General features: G+C 41.3%; 3 protein-coding genes across 7 annotated transcripts; 1 reads left to right on the plus strand and 2 right to left on the minus strand.

Moving 5' to 3' along the window:
- The first annotated feature begins 1,282 nt into the window (after positions 1-1,282).
- Positions 1,283-7,433, plus strand: dcun1d4 (DCN1, defective in cullin neddylation 1, domain containing 4 (S. cerevisiae)). Of its 5 annotated transcripts, none has more exons than XM_063890698.1 (11): positions 1,283-1,366; positions 2,664-2,734; positions 2,827-2,866; positions 3,077-3,164; positions 3,379-3,476; positions 3,571-3,641; positions 4,031-4,122; positions 4,284-4,392; positions 4,882-4,986; positions 5,158-5,260; positions 5,367-7,433. In XM_063890698.1, the coding sequence occupies exons 1-11, from the start codon at positions 1,348-1,350 to the stop codon at positions 5,420-5,422; spliced, it is 852 nt and encodes a 283-aa protein (XP_063746768.1). In that variant the 5' UTR covers positions 1,283-1,347; the 3' UTR covers positions 5,423-7,433. The 5 variants fall into 5 exon arrangements, with proteins under 5 accessions (XP_063746768.1, XP_063746769.1, XP_063746770.1 ...); XM_063890699.1 differs by having other exon boundaries at positions 3,379-3,467; XM_063890700.1 differs by lacking the exon at positions 1,283-1,366 and adding an exon at positions 1,385-1,498.
- On the minus strand, positions 7,077-20,162 carry LOC134869218 (neuroblast differentiation-associated protein AHNAK). The gene is made up of 5 exons (XM_063890694.1): positions 20,076-20,162; positions 19,370-19,805; positions 17,242-17,411; positions 16,686-17,019; positions 7,077-16,602 (listed from the first exon to the last, which is right to left on the minus strand). The coding sequence occupies exons 2-5, from the start codon at positions 19,797-19,799 to the stop codon at positions 8,021-8,023; spliced, it is 9,516 nt and encodes a 3,171-aa protein (XP_063746764.1). The 5' UTR covers positions 19,800-19,805; positions 20,076-20,162; the 3' UTR covers positions 7,077-8,020.
- Positions 20,163-20,460: 298 nt separating this feature from the next.
- sgcb (sarcoglycan, beta (dystrophin-associated glycoprotein)) lies at positions 20,461-24,205 on the minus strand. The gene is made up of 6 exons (XM_063890695.1): positions 24,163-24,205; positions 22,983-23,192; positions 22,691-22,876; positions 22,381-22,572; positions 21,796-21,927; positions 20,461-21,674 (listed from the first exon to the last, which is right to left on the minus strand). Exons 1-6 carry the CDS (start codon positions 24,175-24,177, stop codon positions 21,474-21,476), a joined length of 936 nt encoding a protein of 311 aa, XP_063746765.1. The 5' UTR covers positions 24,178-24,205; the 3' UTR covers positions 20,461-21,473.
- Between the last annotated feature and the right edge of the window lie 408 nt (positions 24,206-24,613).

Here is a 24,613-nt window from a genome sequence, read left to right on the forward strand (position 1 = left end):
TAACTCGTAACTGGACTTAACTTCAAATCGTAGTGGGCATTAGGGCCTATAGGCTACACCAAGCAAATTTTAACTAAACAGGATGCACACGTCCCCATTTCATAAATCAGCATTAGATAACGCTAAGTCTCCGCTTAGCATGCTAATCACTAGCAATATAAATGCACTTAAACTGTAGACACACACTAACGAACTTTATTTGGCTACTTTTACAACTTTTTGTGTTGGCATGTAAATATCCAGTCCAAAACGAACATTGGCATAGTGATTGATGCTGGATTTGAACCGTAAATCTTTCAGTGTAATCCCGCTCCTCTGACCACTGTGCTACGACACTTCTCATGAATGATGAAATTGCAATAACGCTAACGATAAACGAACTCAAAGATCGTAATTCTTAATTTCGCTTACAAACTGACGGTTTTATGCGTTCACTAAACAAAGATTATGGAAATTAAACACCACTTTTCTATCAAAAAGCTTGTTGTAAAAAGCATAATTTGTTGGATCTAAGACCTAAGTTTGCTAGCCCTGTGCCTGCCTGTGCGCGCTATTGTGCGTGCCGACCCTCGCCAACGACCCCGGGCGAGATGCCCCAACATTTCAGAGTCTGGAGAAGATGACGGTAGGAGACGCCCACTTTGAGCTTCATTACGGCTCTTCACAAACCTATGAGTGACGTCACGGATACTACGTCCATTATTTATACAGTCTTAAAGCTCAACAAATTGCTTCACAGCAGCCACAGTTAAAGGTACCATATTTGTGTCATCACTAAGGATTTCAGTCACATGAAACTTGCTTTGGGAGTGGACCAGTGCATAACAGACTTTTACCCACCCCTGCTGAGAAATGACAAGCACTGCCGGCTTTAGTTGGGTCATCATGAATTTAGACATAACTCACGTTGCCATACACACCGCCACCAGTTTGCTCCAGGTTGCTGAGTTCACATGGTTCACATCCATGAGGCAAACACAAGCTTCACGGGGAGGCCTACTAATGACTACATTGACCAATCAGATTCCATCGTGGGCTGGTTTTAAGCTTGCACGAGGAAACTCTGGTGACTGGCGTGCTCATAATAACCTCTAAACCAATGAATCACAGAGCTAATGCAACCTGTTTGGAAAATCTGACTTATCACATGTGTGCGTGGGCGGGATCTATTTGCTTTTCCCCTTTTCCTCTTTACATGGCACCTTACATAGCAAATCAACAGCGACCGGAGGCGGGGACCGAGCATGCCCAGATTCAATCACCGTCTCGGGGCGTGGTTTACGCGGACAAGGCCCGCCTATTGGCCGGTCTCAGGACTTCCCACAGACAGTTGTATGTTTCATAAAAATGCACTCTGATGCGGCAAGTAAGTAGTAACGTTATAGAGGTTTTTCAGCATAAAATGACGAACCTTCACGGATACTGCAGAGTTTGGCGGAGACGCGTTGTGTTTCTACATCTACTTTTAGCCCGTGTCTCTTTTGGATTGGATGGGAACGTATGAATTCCGTGCTATTCCGTCCCTTTGTATATGCCAGTGTTGTCTTGGGCGACAACAAAGGAAGGATAGCTAGTGTAATTTTAGTTGTTTTGGACATGCAGCATGTGTTATTTGACACGTCAGTCTCCCCGGAGTGATTTTTCTGTGTAGCGTTAGCAGGGCTGAGCTGAATGCAGCCGACGTTAGTTAAATCAGGAAGGTTTTTGATAGTAATCGGTGGGCTGTGATGTTTTTAGTCATCATTACTGAAGATGCACTGTGCGTTTCGACTCAAACTTAGCATGGACGTACTGCCATTATAAATAGGTCCATTTTCTGGGCAACTGCGGACTATTACAGAGAAAGAAAATTGTGACGCAGTTGTGGAAAACATCTTTCACTGCCTGCTGCAGCACTGCTGTCGGGCTTTGCGGCACAAACAGCATCTGCTGCAAAACGTCTGCGCAATACTTGTGTGCCACTAGGCATATGATGTTAGATTTTTACAAGACAAAGTATAACGCATTCAATCAGTTGACTGAGTAAATGTTGGGGGTAGAGTGGTCTGAAAGAAATAGTTGTTTGGTTAAGGCTTGGGATTTGTAGTTTAGTGTCACAACCGGAGCAGAGGTTGCAATGGCCCCTTTAAAGGAAATGGACTACAACAACCAAACGCCCAACTCTCTAGATACTTTGTAAACTCTGTGCAAGTTGCGCGTCTGCACTGCTATTTTAGGTATGCAGCTAGTGCTATCTGCTCGGCAGTGTGATTTTCCTCTGGTTTTGGCCTCTACACATACATTAAAAGCATCGGTGTTTGATGACAGCGTTTGGATGGGAATGCTTAGATGATATTTGGCGATAAGGTAGCATGCACGATCAAAAATCATCGAGTTCTGGTGTGTTTCGAGGAATGCAGAGAGTCACTCCCTCATTCGTGTGAGATATTTTCTCTCGTTTGAGACGTAAACCCTTTAAGTAGAAATCACACGACAATAGTTTTGACATTGAAGACCTTTGCTTACTGGCCAAACTGGCACATCACAGGTTCCTGTTGGTGCTACCATGATGTCACCTTTTTGTACCCTTGTGCTCACACACCAAACTAACAAGTTAAATTAGGGGCAGAAGGATGTGTGTTGTGCTTTGGTTTGATGTTATTTTTATTCTTTTGTGGAAATAGATTTACAGCTGAATTCCCACTTGACTACACTGGCCAGCATCCATAAGATCCACCACACCTTGCATAGGCTGGTAAATACATTTAGTCAGCTTGTGTATGTTATATATTTTAGTTTTGTCAGTGTGTACATGTGTCCTAATCACAAGTGTGTCTGTTTAAATAGAACCTGACAGAAGACGTTGGACAGGATAGCCTCCCCTCAGGTAAATTGACCTGGCCCGTGTGTTTGTTTCTAGTCTTATGTTTACAAAAAAACCCCCACCATTGTCATTGCTAACATAATCATCCTCAGACAACTGTAAGAGCTGTTTCTCACAGAGTCCATGCATGACTAGCAATAGAAAAAATAAGCATTATCTTTGAATTGCTTAGAAGTAGCCCTCTTTCATTCTGTCTTCAACTTCCTTCCCTAGCGTGTTGCTCTAGAGCCATGCCTCCTAGGAAAAAGAGGAGACCCTCAGCTGGAGATGACATGTCAGCCAAAAAAAGTCGCCAGGACAGGTGTGACAACTCTTGTGTTAGAGGTGGCAAAACGACGGCTTTGGTCTTGTCGGTTTTAAAGGAGCACTTGATTATTGTCGCTAGCTAGAAGAAAAATGTGGACATGTTAGGATATACATACTAGGAGCCTTTTAAATCATATTGAGTACTTTTGAAATTATTTCCTTGTGTGTCACTGCTGAGATTGAGACAGAAACTTTCTCTCCATCTGCAGCGTTTTCAGAAAACATGAAACACCACAAATCCGTGAGGAGGAGACATTTTCGAGTAAAAGATGCTTGGAGTGGTTCTATGAATATGCAGGTGAAAAATGTGCGCAAGCAATCACTTTGTTTACATTAGCACCACTGATCAATGACTTAGGTTTTTAGCTACATGTGGCTTCACACTTGTTGGTTTAAAATAGGTTGTGATGACGTGGTGGGTCCAGAGGGCATGGAGAAGTTCTGTGAGGACATCGGAGTTGAACCAGAGAACGTAAGCGGACTTCTTGTATTTTGGTTATATCTGTTTTCTCTCTGTTTCCTCGCTTTTCAATTTTTTTTTTCTTTTGGCTGTCAGTCAAACCAAGCAATGAATTTGAGCACACTTTTGGACTGTGGGACGTGATGGCTATTTGTCATCATTTCAGATTTTATAACAATAAACCGTTTGCATAATCAACATAGTTGGACATTTCACAAAAAATGTCCAGTCCTTGTTTTACTGTAACGGCACTACAGATTTCCACTTTTTCTTTATTTTAAGGATTACTGAGGTCAGTTGATTTGTGTTTGACTTGTAATAGACATGTCATTCAGTTGATAAATTGACACATTGTCTATTTAAAGATGTCTGTGGCTATTATCTATTTTGTCCGTGCCCAGGTGGTGATGCTGGTTCTTGCGTGGAAGCTGGATGCGCAGAGTATGGGATACTTCACTCTTCAGGAGTGGCTCAGAGGCATGGGCTCACTGCAGTATGTCCGTTAACTACTTTCTGTATTTCTGCATGCTGTATTCAAGAATGGTTGTGGCATTGCTGTGTGTTTGCTCTGTCTCTAGTCATGTCATTCTAGAGTAGAGCAGAGCAGGTAGTGAAGTGTAGAGTATGTCTAAAGCAATTTTCTGCCGTTATCAGGTGTGACTCCACAGAAAGGCTGAGGAACTCGCTCGACTACCTGAGATCTGTCCTAAACGACAGCACCAGTTTTAAGCTCATATATAGATATGCCTTTGATTTTGCTCGGGTGAGTTAAGAAAAAGTATTTTCCGCTTACATACACAGCATTGTGAAACAAATTGAATTCAGTTCATCTGAAAAATATAATCCCTGTGCCAAGTTTGCCTGATCGAAATTCTCATAAGGTCTTATTCAAGCCAATGTTCAGACCAATCTTGACCCTTTGAGGAGGTCAAGATCATTTTCAAGTTTGACTTGGAGTGGGAAAGCACTTATCAAGTGTGTTGCATATTTACATAGCCTGAGTTTTCTCTCATGCAGATATTGAACCATGATTTAAGGAAAGCAACTCACTCTTTTAGAGTGAATGGAAAAAGTGTATGAAAACATGACGCAGTGATTGTGATAAAAAATGTTATATTTTTGTGACCTCTACAGCAGTGGGTTAAGGAATATAAGCCTGTTTTCTGTATTGGGCTAATGTTGATAATAAAGATTGTATAAGACTGCCCCCTGCAATGATTTTATAAAGCCTGGGGTGTCTTTGAATGGGCAGGAAAAGGATCAGAGGAGTTTGGACCTGAACACAGCCAAGTGTATGCTTGGGCTTCTTCTGGGCAAGACGTGGCCTCTGTTTCCTGTGTTTAATCAGTTTCTAGAGGTAAGCTTCATGTTCACATATTCTCTCTACAACATTGGCTCAAATCAAATATGTCCCATAGAGTAGTGGTATTCACGATTCTGTAAATTTATGTCTGATCTCTTATTAGGGTGTTAAAACTAAAGATGTTGTTGTACTGTATTAATAAGGCATGTGTTTACTTATCCTCAGCAATCCAAGTACAAAGTCATCAACAAAGACCAATGGTGCAATGTTTTAGAGTTCAGCAGGACAATCAACCTGGACCTCAGTAACTACGATGAGGATGGTGCCTGTGAGTGAACACATTTACACCAAACGTGACACCAGTGCTTCATATTACTGTAACACAACTATTGTTTATTTAATATCCTATTTTTTGGTCTTATTCTTTTTTTCAGGGCCAGTTTTGTTGGACGAGTTTGTGGAATGGTACAAGGAAAGACAGATGTCATAGGGCAGTGTAAAAAGGAACAAAATACAACTGTGACAACGACTATGAGAATCAACAACCAATAAGTTAACAATACAAAAATGGTAAAGCAGTGACTGTGGGTGCTTCCAGATAAAGGAGGGGTTCTGTGGGGGGGGCTGGGGTGGGGACACTGGGTTTGCAGCCTGGGTGCATGCATCCCGGAGTGCGGAGGCGGAGGACTGCCATTGTGGAAGTTATGTTCCCTACCGAAGTGCATAGTGAGCAAGCTTGCAGCAATCCCCAGTGGCATTGCTCTCTCACTGTGACATGTCATATTGCTGTCTGTGTTAACATGGTATCATACGTGGACGATGGAAGCAAAATGGTTTGTGTGGGAGAACCACTCCTCAGCCCTTGTCTACAGCACAGAGAAGCTGTGAAACAGTGACCATTCATGCATTGTGTCTGAGTCTTAAACAGGGTCATTTTGACCTGGGCACATTTAAATATTATACATCTGTGCAATGAACTTGAGCTTTTTCTGGACTGATGGCACCAACTATTGTTTGTCATATTTTGAGTTGGATACAAGTTCTACAAGAAGCACACTGTGTCAAATGATTGATCACAGGTTTGTGGTGCCTGTTCTGTTTACTATTGATTTGTGCCAGTGATCTTTTTTTTCTCCTTCCTTTTTTCCCCTCCAGTTTTGTTCTTTCCTGCTGGTTTGCTCCAGCTAACGCTAACAGTTTGCTACCCCTCTGTAAAGGTTTCAGACCTCATAACACCAAACAAATCAGCATTGCTGCTTACTAACTCTTATTGCAGTACAGCGGTGAGCCACTAGTGCTCTGATCAGCATTAATTGGTCCGTTGACCAATTTACGCTGTGTAGGTAAGAGTATTATTGTGCCTCAATACATGGAAATCACACTGTTTCCCACAAACATACAAACCCAAATGTGTGTTTATACACGCGTGGGAACACATACAACACACGCATACACACTGAGTGGTCAGGGATTATTTCAGGATGAATTCAGACTTTGGGCTGTGTTACAAATTGAGATAGAGCTGGTTGGTACCCATTTTGTCTTGATGTGTGACATCTGTTTTGTCCTCCTTAGTCAGCTGATAGTTTCAGGTTTCTTACTAGTAGCATCTCGCCAAACACTGACAGTGTTAATATAACTACAGTGGAAGACCATTGGCCCTCTCAGGACGAGGTCCTTGAGGCTTGAGTTGAAAGGTAGGTTTGCTGAAAGCAATGCTTTATACCACCCGTAGGATCTAATCAAAACACTGACAGTTTGGAACTGTGATTATGCTATGCTGTTATTTTTGCCTAGTATAATGTTCTTGTAACACATGTATACATTTCTGTCCTTGGCTGTGGTGTGATGCTGAATCGTCAGATTTAATATTTGCATGCATGCTCCAACAGAGCCTTTTGTGAATGGATGAGATTTTTGAAAACATTTTTCAAACTTGTTTTAGTTTTGTACAGGAATTTGTGCAAGTGTTTTGTGCTTAATTTGATATTCACAATCATGGGATGTTAATTCTGTTGAACAACATGATTGTGTCTATTCAGACCTGGAACACACCTGTAACCTCACGGTGGAGCAGGAGTTCCCTCCTGCATTACCCCATCTTTGACATCCTTAAACATGCTGTAAATCTTTAGATAGCTGCAGACAGTATATAGGATTTATTTTTATTTACACATGATACACTTAAAACACGTGGAACTGTGTTAAGATAAAAAAAAACATCAGCTCTTGTCATTGAAGTACTTCAGCTGACACTTTAAAATCCTTTTTTGTCATTACATTGCATCAACCATCAGCATCAGATCGAAGATTGAGGTAGAGGTTGGATTGCTTACCAAATACTGTGTAGAGATCGATGTTTCAGTACTCCAATGACAATGCAGGAGGTTGAACGCCCTTGTCCCAACTGTATATATGTATGTAAACTATGTAAGTGTCTATATGTCTGTTTTCACTATAACCTATGTCTATATACATAAATAAAAGGGTTTATTAACTTACTGGGTTATATTTTGGTTCTTAAGTTAATATTGTGTTTATTATATTCATCACTGTTTAGATTTACTTATACATACATATGGAAGCTCAGGATTGTTCAGTGAAATTGCCTTGTAAATGGATTATAATGTTTATCAATAATACATGACCATTAAGATGATATGGATTCTTAATTACAGACAACTTTTATAATAAAATAAAAAAGCAAATTAAAGAAATAAGGCAATTCTGAAAGATATGCATGGTGCCATCTATAGCTGTCATACAATAAATAATTTCCATTTAGTCTCAAGCCTAATAGTTAAATTATATATAGAGTATAATACAAAGTATTTGTCATTTACTGGCCAGTCAAGAATTTGAACTGCCAATTATTTTTACTTTTGTCAGAGTTTAGGTTGCAGTTAAACTGTTAAAATCAAACTTCACTTACAGCATGTTCACATTTGAGAAATCATTGACTTCCAGGTTTTGTGAGTTAGGTAAAGAGCTGTCAAATGTATCTGTGTTTCTGCTCTGTTGAAAATAAGATCTTCCCTTCCCTTGTTGCTTACTGCTCTGTGGAGACCTTGACCTTAGCCTTGCTGCCTCATGTAGGTGGTGGAGTTGCAGGAATAGGAGGTGGAGCGCCCTGCGATCGTTTAACACCTCCAATGTCATGCCTCCTGTAGTGGGGAATACCATACAACAAATCTATAACTCTGCTCTCAACTGAAGTAGAAGTAATTTGTGATTGAGTTAGTGGCTGTAGAGATGCTTTCCTATCTACATTTACATCTAATGTGTCCCAATGTCGTCTCTCTGATGACATGACTTTTAGGGCACTGAGGCCTTTCCTTTCATTTTTGTCTTCAGGTGCAGCCTTCATAATCTCATTTCTGCTGCTTGGTGGGTTGTCAATCTTGTCCAGAGCTCTGCTGGATGAGAGCGAAACACTTTTGGCACTAAGAGATGAGTGTTTATTCATCCATGTCACATCTGCTTTCCCTTTCCCTTGTTTTACCTCATCATCACTTTCACTACCAGAGGAGTCAGGTGGGGGAAGTTCTGACCCTGCAGGTGGAACCTGCTGTGGAGATGATGAGCCATAGTATAGATGTCTCATTGGACTGGGGATGGTCAGATCAGGCAGCTGACGACCAACACCAGTCCACCTCAATACTGGTGGCAGGTCCACAGGTGTGATGAGTTTGTTTTGCTCAATCCTTTTCATTTCTACACCATTTGTGGCAGTTTGCTCTTTGTCACTGAAGGAGACAGAATTACTTGGTGGAGACGAAGCTTTCATAATGACACGTTTGTAGGTGATTAGAGAGTCATCTTCTGTCCTGGCTGATATGTTTGACAAATGTCTGCTTTGGTTTGCAGTGGACCCTATCGTCTTATTTTCATTCTCGCTGCTGGAAGATGACTCTGGTAATGGTGCTTTCACATTCATGCGCCTCTTAATGCGTGGGACACCAAGACTCAGGTCAGGAACACTGTGGTCTATCATCTCATCCTCACTATTGCTGCTGGAGGATGATTTCGTTTGGAATGGTACTCTGATATCCAGAGAACGCTTGACACGGGGGAAACTCAAATGAGGCCGCACAGAGTCAGACTCCTCTACGTTTGATGTTTGGGTGCTGAGCTCCACCCTGGCCGTCCTCTGAACCTCCTCAGTTTGGCTCTGTGGCTGGACCGGTTTGAGGTTGACAGCATTGGCCACATACAGAGATGTCTGATCCTGGGATACTCCGGCTGCCCTTCTCTGTTGTCTTGTTCTGCTGCTTTTACTCCCAGTCCCACTTTCACTGGAAGAGGAGGGGGAGTCAGGTGGAGGTGATGAGGAAAGATTTGGTGGTTCATGCGTATTTGATGAGATTTCTAGACGCTTTCTGAAGCGGGACCTGCCAAGATTCATTGCGGCCCAGCTTGACTGAAGTTCTGGGGTTATGTCTGGAGTTGTGCTCATGTTGACACTTTTTGTTTTGTCCCTCTTGTCATCTGTGATAACCGTATACTTTTCCAATTGGATATTGTAGTCAGTCTTTGGACTGCGAGAAATGTTTATCACTGGGGACTTTGCCGATATATTTAATTTATTCTCTGTCATCTTTGATATGGCTGATACTCCCAATCCTATTTTGTGGCTTGATAATGAATCAGGAGGGGGGGATGGAGCTTTGATATCTAGACGCCTCTTGATGCGCATAGTATGGTCAAGATCAAGGGCAGGCCACGTTTTGTCTGGATCATGACTTTGTGTTTTATAACCTTGAAATGTGGGTCCTTTAATGTCCACCTTCTCTGACTTATTTGTGTGGACTGTTGTTTCATCGTCACTGTCACTCTTAGAAGATGAATCAGAAGCCGGGTTGGGGGCTTTGATATCCAAACGCCTCTTGATGCTTGTAGTTTGCTTGAGATCGAGGGCAGGCCACTGTGGTTGTGGGTCATGGCTTGCAGTTTGAGACACTTTACTTGGAGGCCTTGCCATGTTTATATGCTCTTGCCCCTGTTTCTTTATATGGATTGTTGTTTTATTGTCACTGTCACTACTGGAAGACAAACTTTGAGGTGGTGATGGTGCTTTGATATCTAGACGCCTCTTAACACGCATAGCATGTTTAAGATCAATTGCAGGGAACATTTTGTCTGGATCATGACTTTGTGTCTGAGATAATTGAAATTTGGGTCCTGTAATGTCCACCTTCTCTGGCTTCTTTGTGTGGACTGTTGTTTCATCCTCACTGTCACTACTAGAAGATGAATCAGAAGCTACATTGGGTGCTTTGATATCCAAACGCCTCTTGATGCTTGTAGTTTGCTTGAGATCGAGGGCAGGCCACTGTGGTTGTGGGTCATGGCTTGCAGTTTGAGACACTTTACTTGGAGGCCTTGCCATGTTTATATGCTCTTGCCCCTGTTTCTTTATATGGATTGTTGTTTCATTGTCACTGTCACTACTGGAAGATGAATCAGAAGCCGGCTTGGGGGCTTTGATATCAAGACGCCTCTTGATGCTTGTAGTTTGCTTGAGATCGAGGACTGGCCACTGTGGTTGCGGGTCATGGCTTGCAGTTTGAGACACTTTACTTGGAGGCCTTGCCATGATTATATGCTCTTTTTCTTGTTTCTTTAGGTGGATTGTTGTTTTATCCTCACAGTCACTACTGGAAGATAAACTTTGAGTTGGCGACGGCCCTTTGATATCTAGACGCCTCTTAACACGCAACGCATGTTTAAGATCAATTGCAGGGAACATTTTGTCTGGATCCTGACTTTGTGTCTGAGATACTTGAAATTTGGGTCCTGTAATGTCCACCTTCTCTGGCTTCTTTGTGTGGACTGTTGTTTCATCATCACTGTCACTCTTAGAAGATGAATCAGAAGCCGGGTTGGGGGCTTTGATATCCAAACGCCTCTTGATGCTTGTAGTTTGCTTGAGATCGAGGGCAGGCCACTGTGTTTGTGGGTCACGACTTACAGTTTGAGACACTTTACTTTGTGGCCTTGCAATGTTTATATGCCCTTGCCCCTGTTTCTTTATATGGATTGTTGTTGCATCGTCACTGTCACTACTGGAAGATGAATCAGAAGCCGGGTTGGGGGCTTTGATATCAAGACGCCTCTTGATGCTTGTAGTTTGCTTGAGATCGAGTACAGGCCACTGTGGTTGCGGGTCATGGCTTGCAGTTTGAGACACTTTACTTGGAGGCCTTGCCATGATTATATGCTTTTGTTGTTGTTTCTTTAGGTGGATTGTTGTTTTATCCTCACTGTCACTACTGGAAGACAAACTTTGAGGTGGTGATGGTGCTTTGATATCTAGACGCCTCTTAACACGCATAGCATGTTTAAGATCAATTGCAGGGAACATTTTGTCTGGATCATGACTTTGTGTCTGAGATAATTGAAATTTGGGTCCTGTAATGTCCACCTTCTCTGGCCTCTCCCTGTGGACTGTTGTTTCATCCTCACTGTCACTACTAGAAGATGAATCAGAAGCTGGGGAGGATACTTTGATATCCAAACGCCTCTTGATGCTTGTAGTTTGCTGGAGATTGAGGGCAGGCCACTGTGGTTGCGGGTCATAGCTTGCAGTTTGAGACACTTTACTTGGAGGCCTTGCCATGTTTATATGCCCTTGCTCTTCTTTCTTTAGGTGGATTGTTGTTTTATCCTCACTGTCACTACTGGAAGACAAACTTTGAGGTGGTGATGGTGCTTTGATATCTAGACGCCTCTTAACACGCATAGCATGTTTAAGATCAATTGCAGGGAACATTTTGTCTGGATCATGACTTTGTGTCTGAGATAATTGAAATTTGGGTCCTGTAATGTCCACCTTCTCTGGCCTCTCCCTGTGGACTGTTGTTTTATCCTCACTGTCACTACTAGAAGATGAATCAGAAGCTGGGGAGGATACTTTGATATCCAAACGCCTCTTGATGCTTGTAGTTTGCTTGAGATCGAGGGCAGGCCACTGTGTTTGTGGGTCACAACTTAAAGTTTGAGACACTTTACTTTGAGGCCTTGCCATGTTTATATGCCCTTGCCCCTGTTTCTTTATATGGATTGTTGTTGCATCGTCACTGTCACTACTGGAAGATGAATCAGAAGCCGGGTTTGGGGCTTTGATATCAAGACGCCTCTTGATGCTTGTAGTTTGCTTGAGATCGAGGGCAGGCCACTGTGGTGGCGGGTCATGGCTTGCAGTTTGAGACACTTTACTTGGAGGCCTTGCCAAGATTATATGCTCTTGTTGTTGTTTCTTTAGGTGTATTGTTGTTTTATCCTCACTGTCACTACTGGAAGAAAAACTTTGAGTTTGTGACGGTCCTTTGATATCAAGACGCCTCTTAACACGCATAGCATGTTTAAGATCAATTGCAGGGAACATTTTGTCTGGATCATGACTTTGTGTTTGAGATACTTGAAATTTGGGTCCTGTAATGTTCACCTTCTCTGGCCTCTCCCTGTGGACTGTTGTTTCATCGTCACTGTCACTACTGGAAGATGAATCAAAAGCCGGGTTGGGGGCTTTGATATCAAGACGCCTCTTGATGCTTGTAGTTTTTTTGAGATCGAGGGTAGGCCACTGTGGTTGCGGGTCATGGCTTGCAGTTTGAGATACTTTACTTGGAGGCCTTGCCATGATTATATGCTCTTTTTCTTGTTTCTTTATATGGATTGTTGTTTCATCCTCACTGTCACTACTAGAAGATGAATCAGAAGCTGGGGAGGATGCTTTGATATCCAAACGCCTCTTGATGCTTGTAGTTTGCTGGAGATTGAGGGCAGGCCACTGTGGTTGCGGGTCATAGCTTGCAGTTTGAGACACTTTACTTGGAGGCCTTGCCATGTTTATATGCCCTTGCTCTTCTTTCTTTAGGTGGATTGTTGTTTTATCCTCACTGTCACTACTGGAAGACAAACTTTGAGGTGGTGATGGTGCTTTGATATCTAGACGCCTCTTAACACCCATAGCATGTTTAAGATCAATTGCAGGGAACATTTTGTCTGGATCATGACTTTGTGTCTGAGATACTTGAAATTTGGGTCCTGTAATGTCCACCTTCTCTGGCTTCTTTGTGTGGACTGTTGTTTCATCCTCACTGTCACTACTAGAAGATGAATCAGAAGCTACATTGGGTGCTTTGATATCCAAACGCCTCTTGATGCTTGTAGTTTGCTTGAGATCGAGGGCAGGCCACTGTGTTTGTGGGTCACAACTTAAAGTTTGAGACACTTTACTTTGAGGCCTTGCCATGTTTATATGCCCTTGCCCCTGTTTCTTTATATGGATTGTTGTTTCATCGTCACTGTCACTACTGGAAGATGAATCAGAAGCCGGGTTTGGGGCTTTGATATCAAGATGCCTCTTGATGCTTGTAGTTTGCTTGAGATCGAGGGCAGGCCACTGTGGTGGCGGGTCATGGCTTGCAGTTTGAGACACTTTACTTGGAGGCCTTGCCATGATTATATGCTCTTGTTGTTGTTTCTTTAGGTGGATTGTTGTTTTATCATCACTGTCACTACTGGAAGAAAAACTTTGAGTTTGTGACGGTCCTTTGATATCTAGACGCCTCTTAACACGCATAGCATGTTTAAGATCAATTGCAGGGAACATTTTGTCTGGATCATGACTTTGTGTTTGAGATACTTGAAATTTGGGTCCTGTAATGTTCACCTTCCCTGGCCTCTCCCTGTGGACTGTTGTTTCATCGTCACTGTCACTACTAGAAGATGAATCAGAAGATGGGGAGGTTGCTTTGATATCAAGACGCCTCTTGATGCTTGTAGTTTGCTGGAGATCCAGGGCAGGCCACTGTGGTTGCGGGTCATGGCTTGCAGTTTGAGACACTTTACTTGGAGGCCTTGCCATGTTTATATGCCCTTGCCCCTGTTTCTTTATGCGGATTGTTGTTTCATCGTCACTGTCACTACTAGAAGATGAATCAGAAGCTGGGTTGGGGGCTTTGATATCCGGACGCCTCTTGATGCTTGTAGTTTGCTTGAGATCCAGGGCAGGCCACTGTGGTTGCGGGTCATCGCTTGCAGTTTGAGACACTTTACTTGGAGGCCTTGCCATGATTATATGCTCTTGTTGTTGTTTCTTTAGGTGGATTGTTGTTTTATCCTCACTGTCACTACTGGAAGAAAAACTTTGAGTTTGTGACGGTCCTTTGATATCTAGACGCCTCTTAACCCGCATAGCATGTTTAAGATCAATTGCAGGGAACATTTTGTCTGGATCATGACTTTGTGTTTGAGATGCTTGCAATTTGGGTCCTGTAATGTTCACCTTCCCTGGCCTCTCCCTGTGGACTGTTGTTTCATCCTCACTGTCACTACTAGAAGATGAATCAGAAGATGGGGAGGTTGCTTTGATATCCGGACGCCTCTTGATGCTTGTAGTTTGCTTGAGATCCAGGGCAGGCCCCTGTGGTTGCGGGTCATGGCTTGCAGTTTGAGACACTTTACTTGGAGGCCTTGCCATGATTATATGCCCTTGCTCTTCTTTCTTTAAATTAATGGTTGTTTCATCCTCACTGTCACTACTAGAAGATGAATAAGGGAGTGTTGATGGTGCTTTGACATCAAGATGTTTCTGAATACGTGTTTTATGCTGAAGCTCAAAGGCAGGCCACCTTTTGTCTGGATCATGACTTACAGTTTGAGATTTTTGAAATCCAGATCCTGTAATGTCCACCTTCCCTGGCCTCTTTGTGTGATGTGTTGTTTCATCGTCAGTGTCACTACTAGAAGATGTATCAGAACGAGGGGCGGGGGCTTTGATATCTAGACGGCTCTTGATGCTTGCAGCATGCTTGAGATCAAGGGCCGGCCACTGTTGTTGTGGGTCATGGCTTGCGTTTTGAGATACCTTAACTGGAAGACTTGCCAAGTAAGTTTCTTTTTGCTCTTGTTTAAGGATTATAGGATCCTCCTCACTGTCACTACGAGAAGATGAATCAGAAGCCAGTGATTGTGCTTTGACCTGTGCATTATGCTCAAGAGCTAGGGCAGGCCATCTTAGGTCTGAATCATGACTTATGGTTTGAGATTCTTTTATTTTAGGCCTTGTCACATGTGTCACCCTTTGCTTCTGCTGGTTTGTGGTTTCTGCTTCACTCCCACTGCTTGAAGATGAATAAGCTTCAGGTGTTAAAGGTGCACCAGTATCTAGACTCTTGCCGTGGCTGGTAACAGTCAAACTAGGTACACACCCTTTTTTGACTTTGTAGTCCTTCCCATCACTGTCACTGGAATGAGAGGAAAAGGAGCCCTGAGATCTCAATGTAGGCTTTGTTGCGTCAAATCTGTTGTTACCCTGATTTAATTTGATTGAAGGCCTGTTAGGGTCTGCTTCGTCGAAACCAGCATTTTGTTTAAGGCAAGCATTGGTGACCTCAGGTTTATTAAGGATCCTTTCTATTTTCTCCTCCTCGTCTGAGTTTACAGTGTAATGTGTAGGCTCATCTTCACTTACATTTGAGCTGGAGCTGGATATATCATTTCTCTTTTGCTCATCAGAAGTGGGTACAGCTATACGTTTAGAATCATTAAAAGAAACGCATACACTGCTGGACCTTGCAGATGTGCTTCGAGCAGAATCACTGAATTCAAATAGCTCTTCATTCTCTTGCGATAGTTCAGGGGGGTTTGTGTAATTTGTATGAGGTGACCAATCTGCAAAGGGCTCTGACGAAATTCCAGGAGTTTCACTTTCTATGGAAATTTGTGGCCCTCCTACGTTTTTCCCTGCCGAGAAATCATCCCTCTGCTGAACAGAGTCCTCGGACAGCTGAGAAGACTTTGGTGTTGAGTGGTTTCCCTGGATAATTTTAACCTCATTTAATTCTTTGTCAGATAGTGAAGAATCTGAGCCAGATGACAAGCTTCTCCTTTTCTTCAGCTCAACAGGGTCTGGGATGCCTTCAAACTCCATGTTGTGCATGTGGCCTTCAACAGTGAGGTCTCTATCACCTCTCTGGTTATCCTCTGAACTCCTCAGCTGGAAACTGTTTTCACTTACTGCATCTTCAGCTGCCTCCTTCTCAGCCACAGCTGCCTCACATTCAATCACTGCATCATCATTTTTCCTTTCCTGATTTTCACCGGCTACGGTATCATAATATTGTACATTGCCTTCTTCTCTTAGATCTAAACTGCTAAATGTGACTCTCCTTTCCCTGTGAGTCTGCATTTGTTCTTGTTCCTCACCATTGGAGTAGGCCTCATTGTCATATTGCCTTTGTTCTACAGATGAGACAGAGTTGGTTGCTAAAGATGTTTTCTTCTTGAAGACCCTTCTCCAAAGCACATCAATACAAGGTCTCGATAGGACTCCTAGGATAAAGGCTATCAGAAATGTGATGAAAACAGATAAACACACAGCTAGAGCCAAGTTAGACTGTGTGGCTCTCAGATTCCTTTCCTGGCCTATCCTATTTTCGGTGCCATGTTCGATTATTTGTTGGCTAGTTCTGGTTAAACTTCTAGTTTTTCTTCTTGCACCACCCATTTTACTAATTTGAAGGTTAAAAACAGACACAACACCATGTTCTTCAGACACACACACAAATAGTCCTGTGTTTCCCTCTGTGATGTCACTGGTGAGCAGACCAGCCTGAGGATGGCTCACAGATGCCTGACCACTGGGCGTCAACCATAATGAATCTACAACAAATACAGTATTAACAGTTAACAGACTGAACTACAATATCTTTAAATGTATGTGATTTTACACTAGACTGTGTTACCTTGTGTAGCACAAGACAGCAATATGTCAGAGCCACTATAGACCGTCACATCTTGGTGGGACTCTGGCCTGTTTTCAGAACCAACACAGTTAAGGTCATCTTCCTCCAACTGTAGTAGGTTTCTTCCTGAGAGGATAGGGGGGGAGGCACACGTCATGCTCCAGGTCTGCATGCCTGTGCTACTGTCAAAGGCCATCCGCCTTCTCAGACTGCGCATACTGCAATCACAATGCCACCTGTTCCCTTCCAGCATAACATCTGCCCCGATGTTATGCAGAGAAAGGTGAATCAAAGGATGGAGGCTGGTCAACATGTTGAAGCTCAGATCCACAAACTTTAAGGGGGACACAATTTAGACATACAGTTGATGTTAAGACAGAAAGAGCACTTCCATTTAAAATATTCACATAAAAAGCGCTCTAATTAAAAGCAACATGTTCTTTTTCTTAGAGAGAATATAGATAACAAGACTATGAGGCATCATTGAGATTATTGTTTGAATACGAAATTCTGGTTATATTTTTACAATAATAATAATAATAATAGTTTAGGTTACCTGGAGCTGGGCTAAATCCTGGAACATCTGTGGATGGAGACTTGTGATGAGGTTATGTCGCAGGTGTAGCTCTTTTAGCTGTTGAAGGTGGCTAAGGTCTGCTGGTTGTAGAGTTGAGATCCTGTTGAAGGAGAGCTGCAGAACCTGTAAGGACGTGCAACCTCCCAACCCTGAATCACAGAAACAAGAGCTGTAATAAGAATGTGGCAATAACCATGATGTAGTGGTTCCTGAAGGAATGTACTGTGTGTTATACGTAGGTTTTGAAATATAAATCCACATTCTTCTGGCTTATTTTCACTTTTAGCACTCTCACAGCATCACATATTATTGGCTATAGGATTTATTTTTTAACGGGGCTCTTCTCTTGCTGTCTCTGAGAAAATCTCCCTGAGAATGCTGGCTGAAGTAAAGCACAGTGGGTCTGTGTTTCATTAGAGAGGCACTGCTGTGAGCTGAATACCAAACAGGAGAGAAGTCTATGACTGTCAACACAGTTCTTGCTAATTGAATGGGCTGTCCACATATGCCTTTAAAGCACCCATAGTGAACGCATTTCCTTGAATCACACGTGTTGAGCAACGCTGCAGGAATTTATGATAACATGATAGAGGGGGGAACTTAAACGGTGTACTGCATGTTTACACCTTTCTTTAGTTGCTGGAATGTCAATAAAACTGACAGACTGAGGAGTGTTCATTGTTATTATCTTGGGAGGTTTAATAAGTTATGAGTGGAGCAAAGTACTAAAGATAAAGTATATCAATGAGGGGGCTTGTTTATAACTGAGAATTAAGTTAAAGGAGAGTAACAGCAACACACACAAGTTTTATCTACAATCTGGACAAAGAAGATTGAAATTGAAGACCACCTTGTGTATATTTGGTAAACGACAAGCCTACAAGGGGGCCCTGCCTTTCATCTCTGACTCATTGACATTTCTAAACCCTGTTACATAGGGCAGTAAAAGGTGTGCAGAGTGTTCGATTGTGTAAGTTCACTATCAGACACATTATCTTAAATTGGCTACTCGCATGAAAAATGTATATATTTAAGAAAGGGACATTCAAGTGTAATTTATTTGAACAAATGTTTAAATAGTGTGACTATAAGAAGTAAACCACAAAGGTAACGTCATCTTCTGCCTCTAAGCGTTGCTCTGTTAATGAAATATTGGATAGTCTTACTCTTCATGCCATTCTTTGTGATGCAATCTGAAAACTTTAGAGGCAAAAAGCTAATTGAATCTGAGGGTTACAAGCCATACAATCTGAGAGCCACTGAAAAACATGCAAAGCAGCACACATTTCTGTTATACTGTATTCACAGAAGATATATACTTTAACCACTCCAGCACCATTCATATAACCTTTACTACACACGCAACATGTTCCAACAAAGTGGTAGTGATGGTTTAGCTCCATCAAGGTTGAAATTCATTCAGTGAAAAACATTTTTTTATCTCCAGTTTGCACCCCATAGAGAAACTTAATATATGTTATTGTGGGTTCACAATACATCCAGACAACACACATTTCATACATTCAGCCTTAAAACATTTAAGTTGTGGTGTAGTAGTCATTTAAAGAGACAGGGCACTATCTTGGAAACGGCACTGTACATTTTAGTAGTTGGAAATATGAGTTACGATTGATATATGTTGGCAATTCTATTTATTTTTAGGTATTTGTGTGTTATAATATGTAGCGTTATTCATATTTACAGCTTAAGTACATTTACTCCTTAACTGAAGTACAGAGGGCAGTATTGTACCTTATTTTCCACTACACCTGATGAACAGCGATTTTTGGATTAAGATTTACAAATCATAGTCAATTCATAAAAATGTTTACTGTTATAGATTTAACTACCAAGATATTTAAATAAAAATAAATTAAATAATCTCCACCACGAAACACTACGATACAGTGTTAAAGTGTGCACTATAATAATAAGTAATAATAATAATAATAATAATAATAATCGATATCCATTAAATATAAACAAAAACGAAATCAATCCTGCTTACACTTTTATGTTTGCCAATATTTCTCTCCTTTATAAAACGTACTGCTATGTGCTGTGACAGGTTTTTATGTATGGGTGTATGACCATATAACTGACTCACCCTGTGGGAGTTGTTCAAGCTGATTCCTCTCAACAGATAGCAGCTGCAAGGTGGGGGCCCAGGACACACATCCCCGTCCTCTCCGAGGTCTCAAGCGTTGAAGATGGCTTCCTCTGACATAACGGCTTCCACTATCTATGCACAGGGACAAGTGTGCAATGCTGTTGTTTCCCAGCCATACATTCCTGAGGTTATGATGTGGTCGGTCGAAAGTGACAGAGTCGAGGAGGTTATGAGATAAGTCAAGCTCAATGACAGAGTCTTGGATTTGTTGTGGCATCAAGGAAAGGCCAGCGGAGGAGCAGTTCAGCAGGGGAGCTCTCTGACAGGTGCAGGACTCAGGACAGGCAGGGAGGTGAGAGGAGACGAGGAGCCCTGAGGAGACGAGGAGCAGCAGGAGGGGCAGGGACAGCCCCTGTGCCACTGCCATCAAAACCTGACACGAGAGTACACAGAGATCACGAGTGACAGTTAGGATATTCAATCAAAAATAAAAAACAACATAGAATTTACCATTGGAATATGAAAAACAGACTGTCTTTGAATAAACAATAACTTAAGACCATTGCTTATAACACCAACACATTAAAACTAACACTCATCAGAGGAACATCTTAACATAAATTAGTAAAGGTTTGTGATGGGCAATAATATAGAGTTTCAAAAAACAAGTACAGTAACATAAACTGTAAATGAACTAACTCACCTGTGTATTTACTCTCCGTCAGGCTAGCAGGAAAAATTGTAACCGTGTTTTCACGCCCAGTGTTTAACTTTGACTGTCTCCCACAGTTCTGATCAAAGTCTGAAGAATATTTTGCTGCGTCGAGCTTAACATGGACCTACCCTCGAGATGCCATTCTGTGACTCATGCAATCATTCACATGTCTAGTTAATATCTTACTATGATTGTTTTCCTTGTTTTCATGTATAGTAGATATGCTGATCCTGAGGGTTTATGGCGAGTAGAACTCTGCCCCAGCTGTACATTTATGAGGTAATAAAACAGCGTAATGAGGCACAGTATTCCTTTGTGGCTTTAAATGACCATATAAACCCTTGAGGAATTTCCGGAAACCAATGATAAGAACTTTCACATAGCAACATGTCTCTTTATTGAAACAAACATAGCAATGAAATGTTCAACATTTTTTCAAAATAAGGCTGTTTTTCTGTTGTTATTTTCATTAGTTGATCAAACACATGTTTTCTCACAGCAGGCTCTGACAACATCTACTGTATGACATTTCTCGACATCAGCATTTTTTTTTCAAAGACAAGACAATCCAGAGCAAAATGAAAGTCAAATATTTTATACTATATTGCACAAAATTCAACCCACTCAATACAGACGTTAAAGCCAAAATGATTTACTTTCCTGTCAATCATTATTATTATATATATTTTTGGGAGCACAACTCTCCCTCTGTTATTGAATAGTGTGTTTTTTTTGCTTTACAAAACTTTTTTCAACAAAATTAGATACATATTATATTTTATATCATCCCTTTTAAATCCATTGGCACGTGCATTACAGTCAGTCCCAGATAGAGCACTTATCTGCTGCTTTAGCATTACCGGACGGCTTACAAAATGTGTCTTATATTGTACAGTTTATGCCAAATTGAATATTACATATTGTCATGTAGTGTCTAACGCTCCTCAGTAAATATAATAAAAAATCTCAAACAAAGCTGCCAGAAACAATGAGCAAATACAATATTTTACAAACCTCTAGAAGGTTTGTAAATTGGTAATACTGGACGGTAAGGCAAACAGAAATTACTGTTGTTTCTCATTTCTATCAATGGCCATTATAAACAACCATGAGAGTGTTATACTGATATGGCATTATTTATGACACAGTTGGCACATCTGCAAACCATTAAAACACATATGTGCATATCTTTGGCCAAGTGGCAATGATCTGTAATACAATTCCTGTTAAATAAGAAATACATAATTTGACGGGTACACGGCAGAGGTATTATTATGTGCAAGTCATGATGAATGTCCTATAGAATTTTCTATACACCCAAATAAGTCATCTGACTTCAGTGCCGACAAAATGTAGACACGTGAAAGTAGACTTCAGCCAACTCTCCTACTGAGTTTTCCCACACGGGTTATCTGAAGTCTGGCAGCCCATGTTGGGATATTTCACCTGCACACGGAACAGAGTCCCATCTGCACACATGCAGAGCTTATACCTCTCCATGCCTTCATCAAAATACACATCTCCTGCAGAGTTAGGGATGCGTGTAGCATTAAACATGACTGATCCATTCAGAACGATGCTGTTCTCCTGGAAAGAGAAAATAACCATTTCAAATTAACCAGCTTTAAACCATATTCACGAAGAGTTTGTAAAACCTTTATTATAAAACATGCACTCCCTAACCCATGTTGGTACAATTCATACTTACAGCCCTGAGCTCGATGTTTCCGCCCATTTTGAACTCTATTGTCCTGCCCATGATGTTGACGCCCTCGTTTCCACGAATGATGGCCTTGCCGTCTCCTTTAATGTTCAGGTCAGAAGATGCACTACTGGTGATCTAAAAGAAGAGATGAAAAGAACACAACAGTCAAAAACAAAGGAAGTAACACATGTTTTGATAGTAGTTTTGGTAAATGATTTTCTTTATTCATTGCTATCATTGTAAAAACAGCTCTGATAGGAACTGCCAACCTCACGTCTCTCAGGTATATTCACATTTTGAGTCTGGGTTTTGGTCGGGTCACTAGGCAACACCCAGACACTTATTGTGAAGATGATTCAGAATCAGCCTTCAGTCAAGGCCATGTTGAAAACTGGATCACTGAACATCTTCCAAGTCCAGTGTGTTTTTGGGCACGTTAAATGCTTTTAAAAATGAAATTGCAACATTCAGAAAAAGGTGACTTTGTTGAACTATTATGGATTGTTGTGTACTGAAAGTATTTCACAAACTAATAACATAAACACGAATGTTAGGTAGGTTTATAGTTATTATTAGCATTATACACACCCTTTCTGTGGAAGCCTTTTTAACACTGAGAATCTTGACTCCTTTTGGCAAGTGGAACTCATGGTTTTCAAAGTCTGTGCTGAAGTACGTGTTCTGTGTCCGGGGGTCTGTGAAGGATATGCCAACGTCACTGACGACTGAGGTCTTTTCTTTCTCCACGCTCAGCCTAGTAGTGCCTTGCTGGAACACAACCTGAAATAATATACATAAAATTAACGAGGAGAGTCATACAAATGTGCATTCAATATTTAAGTTGCTATTTTTTCAAATTGGTCAGTGTTTACTTTGAATGTCCCTCCGTGTTTCTCACCGGATTATTGTTGCCGACAAGAACGAGGTCCTGGTCCTTTCGGCCCCCTACTGTGCTCTTGTGCAGTGGGTGAATGATGCCCATGTCTGCCTTCTGTTTGAAGCGCAGCAGGCCACTGTCATGGAACTCCATACTGTCACAACCATTCGGACCAATACGAATCACTGTCCATATTACCAGAGTGATCTGTGGAAATAATGCAACAACACATAATGATCAATGGAGCTTCGCCAACATCGATTACATTAGTGTAATCAACATGGTTGATTAGATGGACATTTGTATTGCTTACAATGAGGTTAATTAAGGCGAGGATGAAGAGGAGGATAACGATGCAAACAGCCATGTTTCCCTTTCGTCCTCTCAGTCCAGTTTTATGAAGACGTTCTTCTTCTATGGGTACATATCCTGCTTTGAAGTTACTGTTGTGTTCCTTGTTAATATTGCGTCTTTCAATAGCCTTCTCCCGCATTGACTTTTTCACAGGCCCATTGGAACTCTCCTGAAAGAAAAAACAATAAACAAAACAACACTCAGATCTTTAATAGTGGAAGGTTGCTTCACCTGCGCTGTGAAAAAGACAACTGCAGGTTCTTCCTGCTGCTGCAGACTCAAAAGTTTATGTAGTTATCATATCAGGCTATTCTTTTTTGGCTCATGGTCCTTGTTATTGCACTTTCCTGCTGTCCCGCTGCAAATTTCCCTACTGTATGGCTAATAAAACATAATCTTATCTAACTTATAACACCCTCCACATAGATAGACTGGAGATGACCTTCTAAAATTAAAATTCCCTCCTAGGAAAGATAATTAAATTTCACACGTAGAATTGTATATTGTTTCCATGCATTTCTCTTTGATTAGAACAACAGTTTAATCTACATTTACTGTCCATAGCCATATCAATCTTTAGGTTTTAGATCAGGGTACACAATTAGTACGGTTTATCAGTTAAATGATGATCAAAATATTCAAGTAGCTGGTAGATACAAAATGCCAACAAAAATCTAATAGCCATTTTGCAAGTGGACAAAATGAATTCATTTGGATCCCTGCTTCCTATTTATCGTCCGTCTCTGTGCTGGAATGCCTCTCAGTTAAATGCCCTCGACTGCCTGTCTGTGGCCAGAACTAAAAATAAACTGCACTCATTTTAGCAGCAATAAAGAGAGTTAGCCTACGCCCGTCTGCCGTTATTAGGCAGCTTCTATGCTCTTTATATTTGTAAAACATAATTGCTGTTTTCTAGGAAATGTGTTACAATAACGGTATTTTTATTTCCATGTAACGCTAGCTATAATACTGACGCGATGGCCAGTATTTACAACACGTAGAGCCGACAACAAAGGAGGAAACATTTATATTAATAAATCCGGGTCAATCGGGAACATATTATGGCACTTTTGACAAACAACACACGCAATAAACGTACTAAAATACAACAAAAACAACAAATAGTGAAGAAAACGGACCTGTTCAGACGCCATGTTGACCCTCCCTCTCCTGCTTGCAGTGACAGGGGCCGTACCACTTTTCACAGTCGAAAATGTAAAAATGGTATGTTGTGATATATTAACAGCACGAACGGGTAATGAATGAAAATAGTCTACTAAAACGAACAAACAACTGCATGAAATTTATATTTGCGTTAAGCGTGCTAAAAAAGGGACGTTTATATAAAAATAAAAGATGGTTCATTCCAAATTCAACCATCCAATGAGAGAAGGGTCCTAAAATAGAAAAAGATGTTCATTCATATTTTCCATAGGTAAACTGCCAAGCGGGTCATAACACGGTCTAATCCAAGATCCAACAATAAATTCTAAGCTTCATTTGGTACAAAGTAATACATTTATCAAACTGTTGTATTACAGCCTGCATATTATTTGTATTGTAGCCTGTCTATAAATAAATAGATTCAGG

This window comes from Eleginops maclovinus, chromosome 9 (assembly GCF_036324505.1).
Source record: "Eleginops maclovinus isolate JMC-PN-2008 ecotype Puerto Natales chromosome 9, JC_Emac_rtc_rv5, whole genome shotgun sequence".
In the NCBI taxonomy this organism is placed as follows: domain Eukaryota; kingdom Metazoa; phylum Chordata; class Actinopteri; order Perciformes; family Eleginopidae; genus Eleginops; species Eleginops maclovinus.

What these genes read in the sequence shown, in the direction of transcription:
- LOC134869218 (XM_063890694.1), bottom strand. Translation starts at nt 19,799, where the DNA reads ATGGCAGTGGCACAGGGGCTGTCCCTGCCCCTCCTGCTGCTCCTCGTC. An exon ending in AGGATTTAGCCCAGCTCCAG is followed by an intron (nt 17,020 to 17,241) that starts GTAACCTAAACT and finishes TCCCCCTTAAAG; the next exon opens with TTTGTGGATCTGAGCTTCAA. An exon ending in GCTGTCTTGTGCTACACAAG is followed by an intron (nt 16,603 to 16,685) that starts GTAACACAGTCT and finishes TATTTGTTGTAG; the next exon opens with ATTCATTATGGTTGACGCCC.
- dcun1d4 (XM_063890696.1), top strand. Translation starts at nt 2,329, where the DNA reads ATGATATTTGGCGATAAGGTAGCATGCACGATCAAAAATCATCGAGTT. An exon ending in AGAGGCATGGGCTCACTGCA is followed by an intron (nt 4,123 to 4,283) that starts GTATGTCCGTTA and finishes TGCCGTTATCAG; the next exon opens with GTGTGACTCCACAGAAAGGC. An exon ending in CTACGATGAGGATGGTGCCT is followed by an intron (nt 5,261 to 5,366) that starts GTGAGTGAACAC and finishes TCTTTTTTTCAG; the next exon opens with GGCCAGTTTTGTTGGACGAG.
- sgcb (XM_063890695.1), bottom strand. An exon ending in TTGTCGGCAACAATAATCCG is followed by an intron (nt 22,573 to 22,690) that starts GTGAGAAACACG and finishes ATATTATTTCAG; the next exon opens with GTTGTGTTCCAGCAAGGCAC. An exon ending in AAAAGGCTTCCACAGAAAGG is followed by an intron (nt 21,928 to 22,380) that starts GTGTGTATAATG and finishes CTCTTCTTTTAG; the next exon opens with ATCACCAGTAGTGCATCTTC.